This window comes from Pteropus alecto, unplaced genomic scaffold (genome assembly GCF_000325575.1).
Source record: "Pteropus alecto unplaced genomic scaffold, ASM32557v1 scaffold75, whole genome shotgun sequence".
NCBI classification, from domain to species: Eukaryota; Metazoa; Chordata; class Mammalia; order Chiroptera; family Pteropodidae; genus Pteropus; species Pteropus alecto.
This window is the reverse complement of record NW_006440638.1, coordinates 15,664,581-15,683,982: the sequence shown is the minus strand read 5'-3', so window position 1 is coordinate 15,683,982 and position 19,402 is coordinate 15,664,581. Positions and strand designations below refer to the sequence as shown.

Genomic DNA, 19,402 nt, shown 5'->3' with positions numbered 1-19,402 from the left:
TTGATGAAGCTGCCACCGTGCCCCTTCATGGCCAGCGACGAGCTCCTTTTGGGGTTGCTGAAGTGCTTAGCCCACATGTCTGGCTGTGCCCCAGCCCCCTGCCCTCCTGGACCGTAGGAAGTTCTGATGTTGCACTGGCTGAGCAGCTGCAAGGGACTCTGGGACTGGCTCTGCTCCATCTTGTTCCCGTAATGGTAGGGCTCGTCTCGGCTCCTCCACACGGGGTCCCGGTTGAGGCTGGGTGTCTGGCTGGACAGGCTGAGCAGGTCCATCTGCAGTGATAGGGGGTCCACTTCGGCCGACAGTCTGCTGGAACTAACCTGCAGCTGGCTGTGCTGGTTCAGCATGGGCTCCTCCGTCTTGCCCTTGTTCTTGCCGATTTTGGCGCTGCGCCGGGACTCCTTGGCCCTGGCGTTCTGGAAGGCTGAGTCGGAGGAGTCAGAGCCATTGGGGTCTTCCCCAGCACTGCAGGCCCGTGAGCAGAATATCTGGCCCTGTTTTGGAAGGAACGGCCGTCCAAGGAGGGATTTCTTGCAGTGAGCGCAGCAGAAACAGGTTTCAGTGGCGTGCCAGTGTTGGCCATCATAGGTCATTTGGCCTTGGTCAATCCCTGAGGAAAGAAAGGACATGGAAGAGGCTGAAGAGCTGCTCAGAGTATTCAATACAATGTGAAACATACAGTACCCTGGCGTGGCTCAGGGTTCCAGAGGTAGCACCAGAATAAAATGTCATTAAGTCAATGATCAGACCCCTGTGTAAATGACATTCACGTCCTACTACGAGAGCCCCCTTGTTCTACCAGTCAGATCCTTCTTAACTTATTTGCTCTGAGTACAGAGAAACTAAACGGCCTGTCCATGAATCCTTCTGCCTGGGACACATTCCTACAGATAAACTGCGATGACGCTAATGTATAATAAAGCACTTCTTTAAATGCTTTGCATATATGTAAACTCATTTAATCCCTCAACTGCATGAGGTAGGTTTCTAATATTATTTCCTTTTTCAGATGAGAAAACAGAGGCATGAGAGGTTAAACAACTTGCCTAATATAAAACAGCTAGGAATCGTAGATGAGATCTGTACCCAGGAAGTCTCGCTCTTCACCATGACATGGGTACTGTCTCCTTCACACAACTTAGGGGTCTGCTTAAATGCCAACTCCTTGCAGAAATCTTCCTGTCCAATCTACTACCTCTATTGTTCTCTGCCTATGCCTGCTGTATTTTTCTTCATAGCGTTAATACCATTTGACATTAAACCACTACCTATGTGCATCTATTTATTAGTTCTCTCTCCCACTAAAAGCGAAGCTCTGTGAGGACAGGGTCACTGAGTTTCTTTGGTATCTCCAGGAACACTGCTTGGTGCCTCATAGAGGCTCTTCATATTTTGACTGGATGGATGAACTGAATCCTATCACCACTATATGACATTCCAAAAGGTAATCACTGTAGCAGCACAGTGGAAAAGAAAGCAAAGTAAATTTCAGCTCTTGGTAAGGAAAAATCTGTTCTAGGTGAGGAAAAAGTTGGATGCGGTTTGTCAACTATATCACCCCTCCATAAGCATCCATACCCTTTGTTTAACTTCATCAGGAAAGGAAGAAACATATTTCCTCCCCACGCTGGGGCTATGCCTGGTTTACATAATCTTGTTATACCTGCGTACAGGGGCCTCCCACAGCCTGAGCTGTTCTTGCTTCTCAGCATCTCTTCTGCCCCGTTCTAGTTATAGGACTTAATCTTTCCATGGGGCACCATCTCTTTGCCACCCTTGAGCCGTGAGCTTTGGGCAGGACTAAAGCCACACCTGGACCCAGCACTGGCCCATAAAAAACCCAAAACTCCCAGACCAGTGACTGGCACATGACTTGCACTAGGCCAATGGGAGAGTCACCTGGGATTGTTGCTTAGATAGTGACACAGGGAGGTTCTCTTTGACAGCAGTTGCTAAACTGACATAATAGAAGCCAGGATTTCTTGGGGCCCCCATCCTGTGGGGAGAGCCTGCTGAGATGCAGTCCCAGAAATTACTGTGGGATGAAAGGGGACTTTTGCAAGACTCCTGATGTCTGATGATAAAAGTCTTTCCAAAAAGGTAAGACTAATGTGAACCTTCACCTTCAGTGGCTGAGAAGCCTGAGCCTGGACTTTCTAGGAATAACTTCGAGAGAGTTGTGTAGAGAGTTGGTGAACAAAAAAAACTGAGAGAAAAAGAGAAGGGCAAGAGCAAAAGGCAAATGGCAGAGCAGCCTCTCCCGGCCCTCCTTGTGCTCACCCCTGCTTACCTTTATGGCCCTGGAGCCCAGGGAGAGAGAAGCATAGGGCAAATTCTTCTATAATTAGCTCTTCCCAAGGGACTAACAGGGGATTTTTAGAGGGACAGAAGCAGCCATAAGGGCCACCCCCAAGGCAAGAGGGACACTGAATCATCTCCCTTGCAGCACCACATTCCCAGAAGAAGTGAGAACCTGCTGGAGTGGGGCTAGAGACTGCTGACCCAGAGCTGTGGCTCCATCCACACTTCTTCCTCGGGCTCCTGGGAGGAAGCGGGGGCAGGCAGCACAGGGAGACATAACTCCCCAGCAATTAAGAGTGAGGCTTCAAGACTCAGGGGAACGCGGGTTCAAATCCCAGCCCCAAACCATTCCAGCGGGTTGTAAAGATGACGCAGTCTATCACCTTGGGTTCAAATCTTGGTTCTGCTGCTGTCTGGCTGTGTGACCCTAGGCAAGTGGCTTCATCCCTCTTTTCCTCGGTCTCTTCCACAATAAAATAGGGATAACAGTACTTACTTCATAGGGTCGTTGTGTGGATTATCTGAGTTAATATACAGAGAATGCTTAGACCTGTGCCTGCCAACTATTCTGACTACTCTCCTTCTTACATTTTTATTAGGTCTTAATGCCTGTCTCCCTCTTTTCTCTGATGCAGGATAGGAGAGAATTTTGAGGCTGGCTTAGTCTTCCCTCCTCTCCCCGTCATTCCCCTGTCATCTAGGGAACTCTTGCTGATGTCTCAGCTACCCTGGGTCCTAACTGCGAGATCTTACTCAGCACAGCATCCTCAGCAGCTGCAGCCTTCCCACTCCCTGTCAGAGGTACACAGGAAGTCCAGCTCCTATGGCCTGTCCTCCACCAGCTGCTTCTCCATGCTTCTGCAAGGAAACATGCTCATACATAGCAGCAAGGGCCTAGCTCTGGGGATGGGGGCCTCATAGAAGGCTGGGCTGCTGTGGGGAAAGTGGTGGGGAAAGCACGTCACAAAGTGGCCCAGCAGGCATCAGAACGTGGTCCCTGATAAACATCAGCGATGTCAGATGGTGTTCTGAACTGCTCCTGAACTCTAAACATCTGGAAAAGGGCTCTGCAGGTCCACATCCAAGCACTCTTTTTTATTCCCTTTCTAAGCCCTTTAAGCACTTCTCTGAGGGTGTGTATGTCTACTGCTGCTACAGCCTCCATTTGTTTATAGGACTGTTTGCTGTGTGCAGGGAAAAGTACTGTTGCCCTAGCAACGGCAGCCTGATTCGGGGTCTGTTCTGAGCAGCTATATAAATATGGAATATTTATATAATACAGTCAGAGAAAAGCACTCAGAGACTGTGGTATGCATGATACACAGAGCATACACTTTTGCCGTTGCAGCAGAAAAGTAGATTTAGGGAAAAAAAGATCAGGGACAGCATTTAACTGCAGTAGTGATAATATTGCAGGCCACAGAGGTCTTCTTTGGTAACGCATTAATGCTTTTGTATGGTTTTGATAGAGAATGCCAATCGACGGCTCAAAGAGCTAGAAGAAGTGAGACAGAGAAGGAAACAGAGGGGCCTTCTGAGGTATACATGCTGTGGCGATAGACAGATTTTCTCTCTTCTATGCCCCTGAGTGAAAAGTCTAGGTGGCAGTTTCTGGAGAGGCTTTGAAGCCTCAATGGAAAGGGATAGAAGAAACTATTGAGAAGGGGGTAGCATTGCTGTAAGGTTTCTGTACACTCAGTCCCTCTCTTCTGAGCAAGTACCTACTTGCAGACCTAGAATCCACAGTGAGCAATGCTGGGCAGGAAAGTTGCATCATCTTCTCTGACAACGTCCCACCCTCTGCCCTTTCTCAAATGCCGAGCCACCTGTCCAAATCAAGCTCTCTATTTCCTAACTCTTACCATAAAGGGATGTTTATCTGTTTGACACTTTTGACCTTTTGAGAAATGAAAGCTGTCAGATTCTTGGTTGAGGCATCATGATGCGAGACAGTTAGGTTTTTAGAGTTTGGGGAAAGAGAATTGTGCATCACTCAAGCCTTCAGAGGGGAATGCTGCTGGACAAAAGTTGGCATAGCAATAACGCTGGGCCTGGCAGGGACTCCAGTCAAGAAAGGTCTCACAGAAGCAGGCTTGAGTCTATGGGATGGACCACCCAACAACAAAGGACCACTGAGCTCATAGTAGGTGCCTTGTCCACAAAGCTGTGATTTTTATCAACACACAAAAACCTCTAAATTACTAGCTAATTTTTCATTTGACTACATCACTTCTGATTAACCAGGAAGACAAAGCCGCTTTTCTGTTCTCGATAAAATCTTTTGAGTGGGGTGATATGGGCTCCCAGACTATCTTCGCATCTCCCCACTCTAGGTAGGAAGTTGGCAGCTTCTGAGAAGATTTCTTGGAATTGCGCAAGCCACAGGAAAATCAGGCTGCTGGTCTCACAGACATACATCAACTGCCAACTTTTTTTTGGTTTTTGTTTTTAAAGGGCGGCTCATTCTCAAGGTGCCAGAACAGGCAAGTTGAATGAAGAAGCCAGAGATGCAGCATGATCTGGAATAGCATTGAAGGCTGAACAAATTGATTAGTATTTGCAAAGGGAAAATGATTTTCATCATCTCAGATCTGCTGTTTATTTGAGGAGTTTATAGCTTATAAGCTATTTTAGGTTCTCTTGTTATATTTTTGGCTGAATCAGTTTTTGCTGACTTTTTTTTTTTTTTTAAGACACGCATGCCAGAAACCATTTGGTTTTCTTGACTATTCCTTCCAATTAAGAGAATTGCTTTGCTTCTTCCCTCTGCTGACCCTCAAGTTTTCCAAAGAGGCAGAAAGATATCAGTTTATATTTCCCCTCATGTTTTACTTCGGAAACCTCTCCCCATCCCCTTGGTAGAGGGGCTATACATTATATAGCCCCACCTTGGGGGTCGGCCTATGAATCAGGCAGACTAATAGGAATCTAGGAATCCCCTATTCTCTTATTTTCAGGGCAGAACATATGACTAATCTAGGGCCGATGAGATTCCTACTTGGATGACCTGACTTGGATACTGAAAGAGACACAGCCCCATACCTTTACAGAATACAAGTGCTAAAACTATGTATAACTGGGGGTTGAGTTATCGTGGTCACCATGTGAAGGTAGCTTGCTTCCGAATGATGCCAACAGAAGGCAAACAGAGCTGAGACAGAGGGGAAAAGAATAGGCTTCGTTTGAACCCTTGATCTATCTCTACCTGAAGCCTGCATATCCTTGACCTTTCTAGTAATGTGAGCCAAGATACTCCCTTTTTCACTTAAGCTAGTATGAGTTGGATTTCTATCACTTGCAACTAAAGGAACTCTAACTACACCATACATAATGGAGACCCAGTCACAGTAGGACTGAGATGAGCACCAAGCGTTGCCTCACCTATGTGTTGGGCACAGGTGTCACAATATTCTGCATACAAGGACTCGAAGCAGTGGCAACAATAGGGCCTTCCCTCCTTCATGATGTAGCGCTGGCCGCCTAGCACTGTTTCGCATTCGAAGCAGCAAAAGTGTTTCATGTGCCAGTGCCGCCCCTCAGCTTCGGTGCATTCATCTGCAAAGATGATCTGGAGATAGAGAAGCCAAACGGTCAGTGATTAAGACTTAGCCATGAGGATGCACTTTAAAGGAGAAAGCTATGGGGGCCTCGAATTAGAAGAGTGAGAAAACAGGGCCTGCCCATAAAGTATTAAACAAAAATCTATATGTGTATATTTATTCAGTATCTAAATCAGCTCCCACATTTAGATTTGCCTAAAGTATAATTAAACATGGTTTTTAGCCTGGCCAGTGATTAATTTAAACACATTTTAATAAAAGAAAGAATGTTCCACCTTGAAGAATATAAACAAGACAAAAAACTAACAGTGCATGGGCATTTTGAACATATATATCTCTTTTCTTTGGCCTACACATATTTTTTAAATGGAAAATGTCATACAAACACCTGGAATCCTGGTTTGTCTTTTGACTATATAAGATTTGGCTGTCCTCAGTATACATTCATGCTAGGCAGCAGTAAGCTAGAGCTGAGAAGGGAGGCTGCTGCTTTCAGATGAGTGGTGAGTTCTCCAGGTTTGTTATCCTCTTCACTACTCACCTTCATTTGCAATATCTGCTAGCCCTCAGAAGCATTTGCATTTTGACCTCTAACACAAGATTTTTAAAATTTCAAAGCACAGATTTAAAAGCTTACTACAAACTACAGCGATCAAGCCAGTGTGGTACTGGTATAAGGATAGACAGAGAACAACAGAATAGAATAGAAAGTCCAGAAATAAACCCAAACATTTATGGCCAATTGATTATCAATGAAGGGGTCAAAGACAATACATGGGGAAAGAAATGTCTCTTGAACAAATGGGGCTGGGACAACTGGATAACCACACGTAAAAGAATGAGTTTTCTCTCTCACATCACACACTAACATTAACTAAAAGGGGATCAAAGACCTAAAGAGCCAAAAGACTACAAAATGCTTAGAAGAAAACACAGGCGTAAATTTTCACGACCTTGAATTAGGCAATGGGGTTTCTTAGGTGTGACATTAAAAGCATAAGCAATTAAAGAAAAAAAAAATAAATTGGACTTCATTCAAGTTAAAAACTTATGTGCTTCAAAGGACATCATTAAGAAAGTAAAAACACAACCAGAGTGGGAGAAAATACTCGCGAATCGTGTATCTGATAAGGAGCTAGTACCAGAATACATAAACAACATTTTAAATTCCAGGATGAAAAGAAAAAATCACCCAACTGAAAAAATGGGCCAAGGATTTGAACACATTTCTCCAAAAAAGAAGATATACAAATAGCCAATAAACACATGAAGAGATGCTCAACACTAATAGCCATTAAGGATATGCAAATCAAAACCACAATGTGATATCGCTTTACACCCAATAAGATGACTATGATGAAACAGAAAGACAATAAGTGTCAAGAATGTGGAGAAATTAAAAACCTCATTCACTGCTAGTAGGACTGTCAAATGGTTTAGCTGTTCTCGAGGAAAGTTTAGAGGCCTTCAAAAAGTTAAACTTAGAATTTCCATATGATCTTGCGGTTCCACTCCTAGGTATACACTCAAGAAAACTGAAAATATATGTTCACACAAAAACTTGTATATGAATATTCATATTCTGTCTGCGATTAGATAACTAATGTTGTATTATGAGCACTAATTTCCAGTATGGAAACTGAGGCAGGTAGGTAAAGTGGCTGCCTAGAATTACAGAGTTGGACTACCTATCTAGAGGGTCTCTCTGTAACATCACCATTAGCATTAGAATCCAAGAACCTAAATTAGTTAAGGCTGATCAACTTCCTCCTAGAAGAGTAAATCTCTTATAGGCAGTTTATAAGGAAGAAATGCCCATGTAACAGTGAACTCTGGCTAAAGAAGGAGAATGTTGTTTAGACAGTCCCACCTTGCTGTTTATAGGGTCAGACAGAACCAAAAATTCACTCTGTATAGAAGGAAACCCCTGTCTAAGACCTTCCCCAAATGATTCCCATAAAAGTGGTCAGCTTTAGAAAATTCTCCTTTCTGCTCCAAACTTAAAAAAAATTTAATTGAGATATAAATTCCAAATCTTAAAGCTAAACTATGTTTTCTATTCTTCCAGCTCACAGGTTATACCTGGGAGTACTTCTGGTGGGAAAAAGCACCTGGCATGGGCCTGGTGTTCTTGTCTTTCTCGCCCAGGGTAACAGATTCAAGTTCCTCTTAAGAGCATGGGGCAGAGGTATCCAGGTGGAATGTCCATTTGCCTCCCGAATCCTCATCAGAACTTATGCAAATTGTGGGAAAATTAAATAATGCTACCTGTTTTCTTCTCTTCTCAAACCAATCTGTCTCATTGAAGCACAGGAAATGAAACTTTTAAAGATATAAGTGACCCATCGTTACTAATGATTACTCCCTGGGATTCGGGCTAAAATTTAAGGCTGTACAATGTCTTTTTTTTTTTTAAGTGTTATGAACTTACCTAGAGCCAGGAAATCTTTTCAACTATAGAAACTAACTGCCTTTCCACCTGGATGTCCATGGGATGGCCATATTCAGTAAGTGGGTCATAATCCCGGACATGCTAACAACAGGGGATGGGTAAGGCTTCTCTCTGAAAGGGTTAATATAAAAAGGTGGAGTGGCCTATGGTTTTCTGCTGTGCAAGAAGCCACAGGACCATGTGGTGGTTATGGTGCAACAGAGGGGTGATGGGTAGGCTGCAAGCCACATTGAGTGTGAACTGACCTCGTCACAGGCTGCACAGCGTGGCTTCAGGCACTCGGCGTGATGCCTGCCACAGTATATCTTCCCATCTTGGTAAAAGTAGATCAAATCCACCAGGAGCTCATTGCAGACAGTGCATATGAAGCAGGGTGGGTGCCAGCAAACACCGTGGCCAGCACGCGATGCAAACACAGCGATGTCCCCACCATTTATCTGGCCTCCGCACTGTGAGGCAAACAGAAACGTCAGTACGAACCCCAGCTCCCATATCTCAGTGCCATGCGTAAGTGATAAATGACCACCACTACCACCAATAGCTGGTTATTGAACACTTATTTTCCAACTAGTCTCTGTGCTACCTGCTTTTACATACATATCCTCCTCCCACTTTCCTTTCCTAGGGCCTACGAGTAAGTTGAAGGTAAAGTAACTGAGAATATGAAGAGCCACAGAGGTGGGAATGAAAGAAAAACTCTTATAGGCAGAGGCAAACTTACACAGAGCAAAGTTCTCATTATCTTTTAGATCTTCCAAACTCCATCCAGAGGCAAAGCCAAGTTTAACACCAGAAGGAGTAGACTGTGGGGGTTGGGAGGTGGGAAGAGGGGCCTGTAAGATGGTAAGGGGAGTGGGTTCATAAAAATATGCCTGCCTTTCACTATTTCTCTAAAAGCCTTTCAGGCATGCTTTTAGCTTGCTTCTTCTAACATCTTTTTTACATAGTCTTGATTGAAAAGGCACCACTTCTAAGACCAGAGTGTAGAAAGGGCTTCCTTCTCCCTCCCTTATCTTTCCACTCATGTCCCAAAGTTCCTTCCCTTATCCAGAAAGGAACAGGTGGAATCCTTGGGAACCTATGTTTACGGTGGGGGTTGGGATAAAGCGAATATGGTCTGAGGGTCTTTGAAGGAGGAACAGAGTGTGAGGCAGTAGGTTTACGGAAAGGCTCTCTGCTACCCATGGTGCTGGCCATGAGGTTCACAGCCTGAGAGTCTAGTACTTATGGTCCCATATGAGAGGCTGCATTCTGGGGACACTGTCTAAAGAATAGAAAAGCTACTTCCAAACCCTTCACATACCATGGACATCATGTGGTTGCAATGATTCATAGGACGTGAAGTAAAGATCTCGTGGAACACTGTCTGGAAGCTCGTTTATGTGAGTGACCAGACAAAAGAAAGATGTTATGTCACAAAAAGTAATACCCCTGCCTTTTATAATGTTAGTAGAAATGGGCTATGCATACTGTTAAAAGATGAATTGAGGCGCAATAAAATTTTTGAGTTTATTTGAGCAAATACTGATTCAAACTGGGCAGCACCAAACCGAAGGTGGTTAGGGGTGCTCTACTGACTGGATCTAGGGAGAGGTTCTTGTAGAGAAGAAGGGGAAGCAAAGCAAGGAAATTGTCTGGCTGGCTATCGTGTAAGTGGCTGCCTTATTTGGGAAAGTCCAGTTGGCTGTTTGCAACTGGTTGTTCTTAAGTTTGATTTTCTCGGCTTCTTTAACATTGACTTTGGCTTAGGTTTTCGTTTGTTTATGTAGGCTACCAAGGCATTAGAGCCACCTCAGTGTAATGGCCTTTTCATTTAAACACTTTGACAATAAAGAATCCCATTTACTCCTCACCGTAATTCTATGACATAGGCATTTGTTATCCCTGTTTTGCAGATGACGAAACTGAGGAAAAGTAACATGGTCAAGGCCATCTGGGAAAAACATGAGTCAAACTTATCTTCTTCTGCCTCCATGCTCTCGTCACTGTCCTATACTACTTTTGACATCTGCCTAAGAAATGCTCAAACTTCCTTTTTCCTTAGCTGAGCCTAGCCGGGCTGGTTCCAGAACAATATGATAGTAGCAGAGCTCCTGAATTGAGCAAACCGAATCTCACATCTTAACTTCAAACCACTTCCAACTCGAGGGAGGGTCTCAAGGATGAAGACCCCACTGTCAAATCTCTGGTCCTTTGGCTCCCCTCTTAAGTTGCGTCTCCACGCCATCCACCTGAATCTTCTCACTTTCTCTCTCTGAAATCTCAAAAACATACCCCCAGATGGCATCCACTTCCTTCAGGTATTATCTCAATTTCCTTTCATTGATCTAGCTCATATATCTTCAGCACCTGAATGGGTCCCTTTAGAGCTTAAGGATTTAATGGGGCTGTACAAAAAGCAGCAGGGTTAAGAGAAGTGCGGAAAATGATAATCGGCACCAGAAAGATTTGGGCAGCTGAGATGAGGGTCAGGGTGAACCCGGGCAGGCTGGATTCCCACCCTGCTTTCTTTGAAAGGCTCCTCCACCATGTCCTGAGCACTCTAGAGGAGAGTAGGAGAAAAAACAAATCCAGACTCTTCAATTCATTGAGGTCCTAAGGAGAATGCAGGGGGCTTCATGAACTTAGCTAAAGAATCCTCAAACCAAGGAGGCAATCCTCAAATCCTAGGAAAGAGGCTGACTTTTGGTCCAGGCAAACTCCATTTTGCCATTCTTCTGCTCCAATCCTTTCAATGGCTTCCATAACTTTCCAGGATCTGGCCCTCTGCTAATTCTCTGCCTTCACTCCCTCTGCCCTGCCACGCTGGTCAGCTTACTGTTCCTAGAACATAATAGAAATGCTTCTGCCTCAGGGCCTTTGAACTGGCTGCTCCTGCTGCTTCCTCCCCAACCCCCAAATGTGCATGATTCATTCTCTCACATCTTGCTCTTCTTTGCTCAGAAGCCACCTTCTAAGTGGAGCTTTCCAGGCCACTTTATGAAAACTGCAACCTCCCACACTCCCAGTACTTCCTAATCCCTTCCCTGATGTAGTCTTTCTATCTTGTTTATGTTATCGTCAGACTTTCCCCCCTAGAATATAATTCCTTACGAGGGCAAGATCAAGCTTTTAAAATTTTTGTCCACTGCTGTATCCCCCAGGCCCAGAACAGTGCCTGGCACAAAGTAGACACTCAATGAACAAGTGTGGAATGAATAAATGAGTGAACGGATCCCTCTTCGCTCCTCAGAATCCACGCTCACCTGTTCACAAATCGCTCCAGTCATGGTGACTGGGAAGGGCCTGACATTCCCTCGGCCCAAGTTTTCACGTTTCCTCTGGTTGCTGAAGAGCTTTAGCTCCCTCTTCTCTTCCTCATCCAGGGAATTGCAATATCGAACCTGAAGAGACACAGAGAATGACATGGAAGAGGTCCCTCTTGCTCTTAGGATTCCCAAAGCTCAAGCCTCAGAGTTTTCTCTTTAAACAAGCTCTCATTTGGTTTCATAGGCCTGTGCTTTGACACCACTCAGCTTGGGGCCATTTAAAATAAGTCTATCTACAACTGCTGATGGCCAAAAAAGCTTACTAAAGGCTCTAAACTCTGGATCCCACATCTTAGGCAAGATAAAGGTCCGTAACTGTTCCTCATCCTTACTGCCCCGCTTTGCTCACTACACTAAAATCCAAATCATCTGGGATAGCTTTGGTGCTGGACATGACCTGGGATTTTCTCCCTTCAAATTGATTGGATCTTCAAATTGAGTTGAGGTCCTGATACTTTCATGTCCATGTGTCCATGTAAGTGGTCCTTGGCATCAATGGATGTCTCCAGGCCAGAGGGCCAGAACAATTATCAAAGAGCTCACAGCTTCTCTTTTCCCATCTTATTTTGAGAAAATAGGGAACCAAGGGCCTGAGACTGAAGAGTTGGTCAAAGGTATCTGTGTTGCTTCACAGGAGTCTTTGCACGCTTATCCGTGTGCAGGAGGTAAAGAGCTGCCTGCTGGGCTTTGTTTAATGAATCGACTTGCATAAGATATCTTCCTTCTTGTTAAACACAGGAACAGAATTAAAGGAGGAATATTAAAGACATTCAAATCCAGTATTTCCCATTCTCTCCCCTGATGTACGCATACGCTGGGGATTTCGCCATAGTCTTGAACTATTATTTACTTAATACTATTTTAAAACTGACTCACTTTTTGAAACCTGAATATATTTACTTAAAAAGAAAGTATATTGTGATTATAAATGGAAAATCAGTATTACCTGCAAAAAACAGAATGTGACCGTAAAACTAAACAGACTGAGAAAAAAACCGCATTGTTAGATTCTAGCTGGCTATTTTTGTTTGTAGGAGATCCTAAAATGGAGATTTTTAACGCTACAGCTTAAAAAGTGGAGACTAGTAGGAATTTGAAGAGGTATGAAATACCTGCTAGCACCAAACTGAAACTCCCCCCTTAATTATTCACCCATTCTATCACGTGGAATGAAACACAATTTAAAAAGGAGTGACTCCCTCATTACATGGTTTGGTTTTATTTACTGCCATGTCTATGTACCACCCAAAGTCCTGTATCTATCACGCTTTGGGAAACATGGTCCTAATCCCACTTCTGTTTTACTGTTGAGTAATTTGAGCATCAGAAAGATTAACTGAATTGCTCAGATGATTTCTCATCCAGATGGTTACAGGGAAAACTTTGAACTAGACTGGCGCATTCTAATTTGAAAACCAGTACAGCTGTAGGTATTGAAATTGTCTTAATCTGGGTGTAAAAAAGAATGATCAAATATTGACTTTAGAATCACCCTTTGTCCTCAAAAAGGTCATGTCAAATGGGTGAAATCTACCCGCTGGGTCATATGTAAGGAATTCTCACCAAATGGAAGAAGGAATTCGAAAGGTCTCTTTTCATGAAACCACAGTTAACCATAAATAGAATAAACCAGTAAAAGTAGAGAAGAGCATATCACTTCTCTCTATCAAGTAAAAAGAGTTAACAACAACAACAAAAAAGAAAAATCTTCATGTCGATGTCCCAGAGAGAGAACTGCCGTGATCTGAACGGCCCAGAATATATGGTTACAGCACTGACATTTTATGGACACGCTTTTAAAGAAAGGCACACCCCTCCTGCTTGTAAAAACCCGCATTTTCACTTCCAAATTAGTTAACTGGGCATCAGGTTACAATGCTTGCTCTTGGCTTTAAAGAGAAAGCTATTTATATATTTTTTATGAAGTCTGAAATAAACAATAGGAAAGGGAATCAGTGGCTTTCTTTCTAGGAGTTGCTTTAGTGTTTAAGCTTTTGCTCTACTTATTCAAGTTTATTTTTGAGGCTCTCGATTTATTCTTTTTTAATTCAAATGTGGGAAGGTAAAGACTAAAATAGCACTCACTCATTTCCTCTGGGATCCAGCTGTGGGTAGGGACAGTTGGTAGAAAGCTGGTGTCTCACTCTCTAAAGGGGTTACATCTCCTTTTGATTTTAAATTATGTTTTTGTTTAAAATGTAGAGTTATGTGGACAATTCAGTTCTACGGGATTACCATTTTAAAAAAATCAGATATTTAAAAATTAATTTCTGGTTTACAAATCTAAACCCCTCAAGCATGATGATCTTTTAAAAGCGCATTTAGAAATTTCCCTTCGTGATCAATTTATCTTCAAAGAAATGCCTGCTTACAGTGTCTGGGTTCAGAAAAAAGGAAAGCCTGCAAGCCAGACTTTCAAAGGTATGAAGAATGATCTTAGCAAGTTGGACTTTAAATGACAAAATCACAGATGTTCAGAGAAGCAAATCTGGACAAATAACTTCTACTTCAGTGTAATGTGGAAAACGTGAACACTCGCTTAATATGAAAGGATGCTGGAAATTTAAGAGGATCACAAAGTTTCTGCGGGGTTTGAACTGGCCCAAGGAATCTCAATCATTTAACGTACTTGGGAAACCAGCATTGCACATTCTTCTTCAGCTAAGAAAACCTGAACCCGAGCATTTAAATTTTAGTGCTCCCTGGTTACCCCCAAATAACTAGTAGTGCCAGGCACCGAGGCAAATCCAGTCTATAACGAGATTCTGCTTTTCGGTAACACTCTCCAGAGGGTGTCGGACAGTTTCTTTTGGCTCTAATTAAGGAAGCTAAAACCTAAAATAAATTGCCAGGGTTTTTCTTTGGAGATCTCATTGATCAATGCATTCTTTCTAACTGTGAAAAAGGTAACAATTCACAGAAGGTTCTAAGAAAAGTCTTCATAAAGTCCCTCCAGCCCCCTTACCTCATTGTCATGTGGCGGCAGTTGGTGTAATAGCTGCTTGATTCTCAGTTTCTCTCCAGGACTGTTGACATAAGGAACTTTCTCTTCTGGGAGACAGCTGTAGTACTGGTGAACCTAAGAGATGAAAAAGCACACGGATAACTTGCCCATTCTCACTTTCTGGGAAGAAGATTCCCACGGCAGGACACAATCTACTTCCCACCGTCCCCGCCCTTCATGAGACTCAACGGCATGAGTTTCTCACTGCAACCAGAGAAATTCATCCTTAAAGAGTCACACAAATCACCGCTCTCTCGGGGGAGCTTCCCCTCTCTGAGCAAGGGAAGAATAAAGCCAGCAGCCTTTCCTAGAAAAAAAGAAACCAGCAAACATGTTGGTGAACCCGGAGGGTAGGGCTTTCTCCACAGGCTCCCCTGAGAGCTGACTTTACCATTTTCTCTGTTAGTCTCCAGCATGTAACATTCCTCCTGAGCCAAAGGGATATGCCAGTGCCTGCCTTGGCGGCACTGGAGTCAAAGCCAGTTTTTGGCACTCAGCAAACTTCTGGGTCCCTCAGCCTCCACCTACATTAAAAGCCCTTCAGCTTTTGAGCCCTTTGTAAGGACAGGCAGCAGCTCACATCTGTCAGAAAAAGTCACTAGATCTGAGTGTGTAATCAAAAATTGTCATTAATAAGAGTATTTCTGCACATTCTAGAATACTCCTATTTACGACTGTTAAGACAGGTTCCTGTACCTTTAAAAAAAAATTATTTTATATTAGTTTCAGGTACACAGTAAGATTCTTGTACTTTTTAAGGCTATTTTAACCCTAACAATGACTTCAGAAAGCATCAAACATCTAATTTTGCCTGAGAAAACAACGTTCTACCATCTAACTGCAAAACTAAGGAAAGAAAAAACTGACCCAAACAGAAGGACACACACACTATTATATAGGACACACACACACGCGCGCGCTCAGATGACATCATGGAAAACAATTTCTGACTATCTCTTAGCAGCATCATAACCAGCTATTGTGAAATAAGTCATTCATTCAACAAAACAGAGAAGATATGGGGCTTTAAATTCATCATGTTTGTTACACTCCACAAACTTGGTCTAATTCCCTTGAGTTTAGGGAGCCCTGGATATGCACACATGTTTCGGGAATGCTGGGGTGAAGAGTTATGAAAGCTCTGTCTACTTTGATCAGAAACGAAGTCGTAAGTGTTAGAAGAGAATGGAGAAAAGGCTTTGCAATGACAAGGCTTTTAAAAAATGTGAAAGCCATCTTTATTTTTGTAACAAATAATCATAACCATTCACCATCATGTGCATTATCAACCTCTTAATCAAATCCCAACGGCAACCATAAACAGACTTCTTGTCCTAGACTAGCTGGCTTTCGGAGGGCTGGGCTTCTGCAGCTACTCCCCAGAGGCACCTGGCAGGGAGCCACCTCCCAGGATGGGAAGGAACAGCTCCAGGTTTTGAGGGCCGCCCACAAGCTACCAGCACTCTCCCTAAGAAGGAGTAAAAGCCCAGATCATGAGTTAGTTTGAGATTAGAAGTTGGCGATTAGCCCATCAGAGGCTGGTACACCATTCTGTGTTCAGGAGAATCCATTCACCATACACCTCCTCAGGTAAGTGCCAGGTATAAAGAAGCATGCCCAGTTTCTGTGTCTTAGGGAATGGGCTTTGCCTCTCAAGTCAAAGAATTGCTTGTAGGCCTTGTTGCAACATTACTTTGTAATTCTCACAACTCTCATTATAGTTATGGAACGCTAGGGACAAATGCTAATATGAAATGAATCCCTGTGGATGCTTGCTAATGAACAATCTAATCTGAACTTGACTGACCCTCCTCTCAATCACCCCTCATTACTCACATAGCCCTCTCTTTGCTGCCCAGATCAGAGTCATCCCTGAGAGACCTTCTAAATTAGCACCTTGAGTCAAGCCCTCTCTGACGCTCCCCAAGGCTGACCCAGGTTAGAATCTTCCTTGCACCTTCTGCAGCAGGGCTGGGGAGATCTGCACCCCTAGTCTCGGCCAGGTCCCATCTTTGCATTCCTCAGCAAGTTACATCAGCCACTCAGAATCCTCATCACAAGATTGTGGCAATTAAATAAGCATATAGGCAAAGCATTTATCCCTCAATAGCAATAAATAACATGAATGCATAGCAATAAGTGTTTTATCTAGCCTGCTATATGCCAAATGGGAGAACCCAGATACCTCCTGGCCTTTCCTCCATTGTAGAATGTAGGTCAACACTGTCAGCTTACAGAGTGAGGCCAAATCCTGGGAGCCAACCCCCAACTTAGTTTAAGCAAGAAGACTGCAAGGAATAAAATGCTATTTAAGCCAGTTTGATTTCAGAGGAAAAAAAAATGGCAAATTATTGAAGAGGTGTGGTGTTTTCTCAAGAAACCCAGCAGTAGGGCCTCATGAGGAAATGGGACCTGCCACTGAAAGGTGATTGGTAAGGGATTCTCATCTCTCTAAGCCCAGTGTCCTCTTAATCTCTGCTTTGTTCTGTCTCTGCACCTTCTCAAAGCTTAAAGTTTCCCATAGCACTTGAGTTTACACAACCTCGTTTTCTAGACTGATTAGCTTTGCTCAATTCCGAATTTTCCAGAGAAGGACCCAAATCGCTCATCTTAAACAAGGTCCACACCTAGAGATTGGATAAAGAAGTTGCTCACCATTTTGAGACGAGGAGTCCCAACGTGACTCTAGAGATAAGTAGAAAGTTAATAAGTTTCTTGTATGCTGAGGTCCATCCTGAAGACTTTGAATTCTGAAGTCAACAGAGGCAGTGACTACTCTTTGGGAACATAGCTCTATCTTTCCTGGCTGGACATCTTGTGTTATCTTTTATAATTTAAGACAACTGATCACCACGACTGAAAATGTATCCATTTTCCAGTATTCCAATAATTCTTCAAGTACGGAATGTGCTAAAATATTTCCTCACAAGGCAACCAATAATTTGGTGGATGACTTGAAAAGTTACCTAGTTAGTGAGATGCCACATCATTAAAACAAATCATAATATTAATGATCAATCTACCAAATCACCCCCATGTTATGTGGTAGGTGATCTGACTTACTCGGAGGAAAGAGAATGAGTTGGTCCTTCAACTCATTTGCAACCCTCCCCCAAGCCTGTTCAAATTCAGGAGAAAAAGTCATTCCTCTCATGCTGGCTTCTGTGTCTCGCCCTGGGATTTAGGATCTGGACTTTCCAAGCTCTTTATCGAGCAAAGGGGATTAGAAGATGGATGGGAATGAGGGATAAACCACCGTCTTGAATTTCCAATCTGTCTCTTGCTGAACACAGAAATGCTGCATGTGTTATCCTCTGGCATCTTCCACAGTAAAACTACTGTATGACCCAAAACAAACACCAGGAAAAATAGTATACTTTCTCGCACCTCAAAAATTAAATTGGGTACCACTCCTGAAAACACTGGAGATTGTTCATTTTAGTCCCAACACGTCTCACTTGTTTATTTTTACAAATAAATACGCAAATCCAATAGGCTTTTGTCAATGATGATCATTACCAAGCTATTACCTGGTATGTTGATCACTTTACTTTTCCTCTTGTGTGTACTGGGCATACTTCTCCCAAATGCATTCTGTTAAATGTACAGAAACTTTGCTTCCTTGAAACTTTCCCAGGTAGGAGTACTCTGTGATCTGCCCTGGGTGAAGCTGTACTAGGTACATTTCCCCTGAACAAAAGCATTTTAAATACAATAAACTGGCTTATGAAAATGAAGTAGCTGAAGGCCTTTATTTAAGGTGTTACTCCCAACGGGCAGGTTTAGCAATAACTTCAGCCTGTGTCACACAGATTGTCAGAGCTTTAGTCAGTGTGCAAATAAAGTCTGCAGAGCAAGAACTCACCCAGTTTGAAAGACTAGGCTTGTTAGGAGGAACTGTACTTTTGACAGCGTTTCTGCCTGGGCACAGATGGAAGCGAGAGTCAATGACTCCCCACTGGAGAGAAAAGTGTGCTCATTTAAAAAAGTGGGCACAGTGCTTTATTTAGAGCTTGCATCAGAACCACCTAGGAGGTCTGTAAAAACACACATTTCTATTTCAGTAAGCCTGGGGTGGGGCTAATAATTTCCATTTCTCATCACTTCTCAGGTGATGCCCCTGCTGGTAGTCCCGGACAACACCCTGGGGGGTGAGAGTTCTCAAGTATTCTCCCTCCCCATGAGGTTGCCAGGCGAACTGTGAGGTTCCGGTTTTCTCCAAGGGATCCAGTAAGCCCAGAGGAGTGGAAAGAATATGTTCCATCCCACTCAGTTTTGCAGGTGTCTCCTTTCAAACCTACACATGTGATTTAGCAAGGGAATTTTACCAGATCTGCCAAGAATGAGAAGTCCTGAGGGAAAAGTGATCACATTTTGGGGGGGATATTTTCCACATCAAAACCATTCCCATTTTCTTGAGGTAGGAATCCAACAAAGAAATCAGACTTTCTTGGTTGATCTCAGGTTCAACTGTCCTTCACCATCTAAACGCAGGATCAATGAACATATATATTTATTGAATGTCTCTTATGCCCAAAGTATTTTTATATACAGTATCTCATGAACCCTCCCCACATCCTGAAGGTTGGTACATTATATTCATCAGATCGAGAGTCACATAGCTAAAAAGTGGACTTGGGTTCCTCATCCTCCCCTCCGTTTATCGTGGATTCTTGGCTTTCCTTATCAAGAAGAAAAGAGACCGGGATAGGGAAAAAAAAAAAAAAAAAAAAAAAAAAAAAAAAACAGAAAATACCAAGAACACTGATATGACGCA

At 43.2% G+C, this 19,402-nt stretch overlaps 1 protein-coding gene across 1 annotated transcript in view; it reads right to left on the bottom strand.

The window, feature by feature from the left end:
• PRICKLE2 (prickle planar cell polarity protein 2) overlaps positions 1-19,402 on the bottom strand; it is a 317,500-nt gene that overhangs the window by 36,326 nt on the left and 261,772 nt on the right. Inside the window, exons 4-8 of the mRNA XM_025050858.1 lie at positions 14,587-14,700; positions 11,559-11,696; positions 8,559-8,762; positions 5,683-5,869; positions 2-610 (exon numbers count right to left, since the gene is read on the bottom strand). Coding sequence (XP_024906626.1) covers positions 2-610; positions 5,683-5,869; positions 8,559-8,762; positions 11,559-11,696; positions 14,587-14,700 — 1,252 coding nt within the window. The remainder of the gene's footprint in view (position 1; positions 611-5,682; positions 5,870-8,558; positions 8,763-11,558; positions 11,697-14,586; positions 14,701-19,402) is intronic.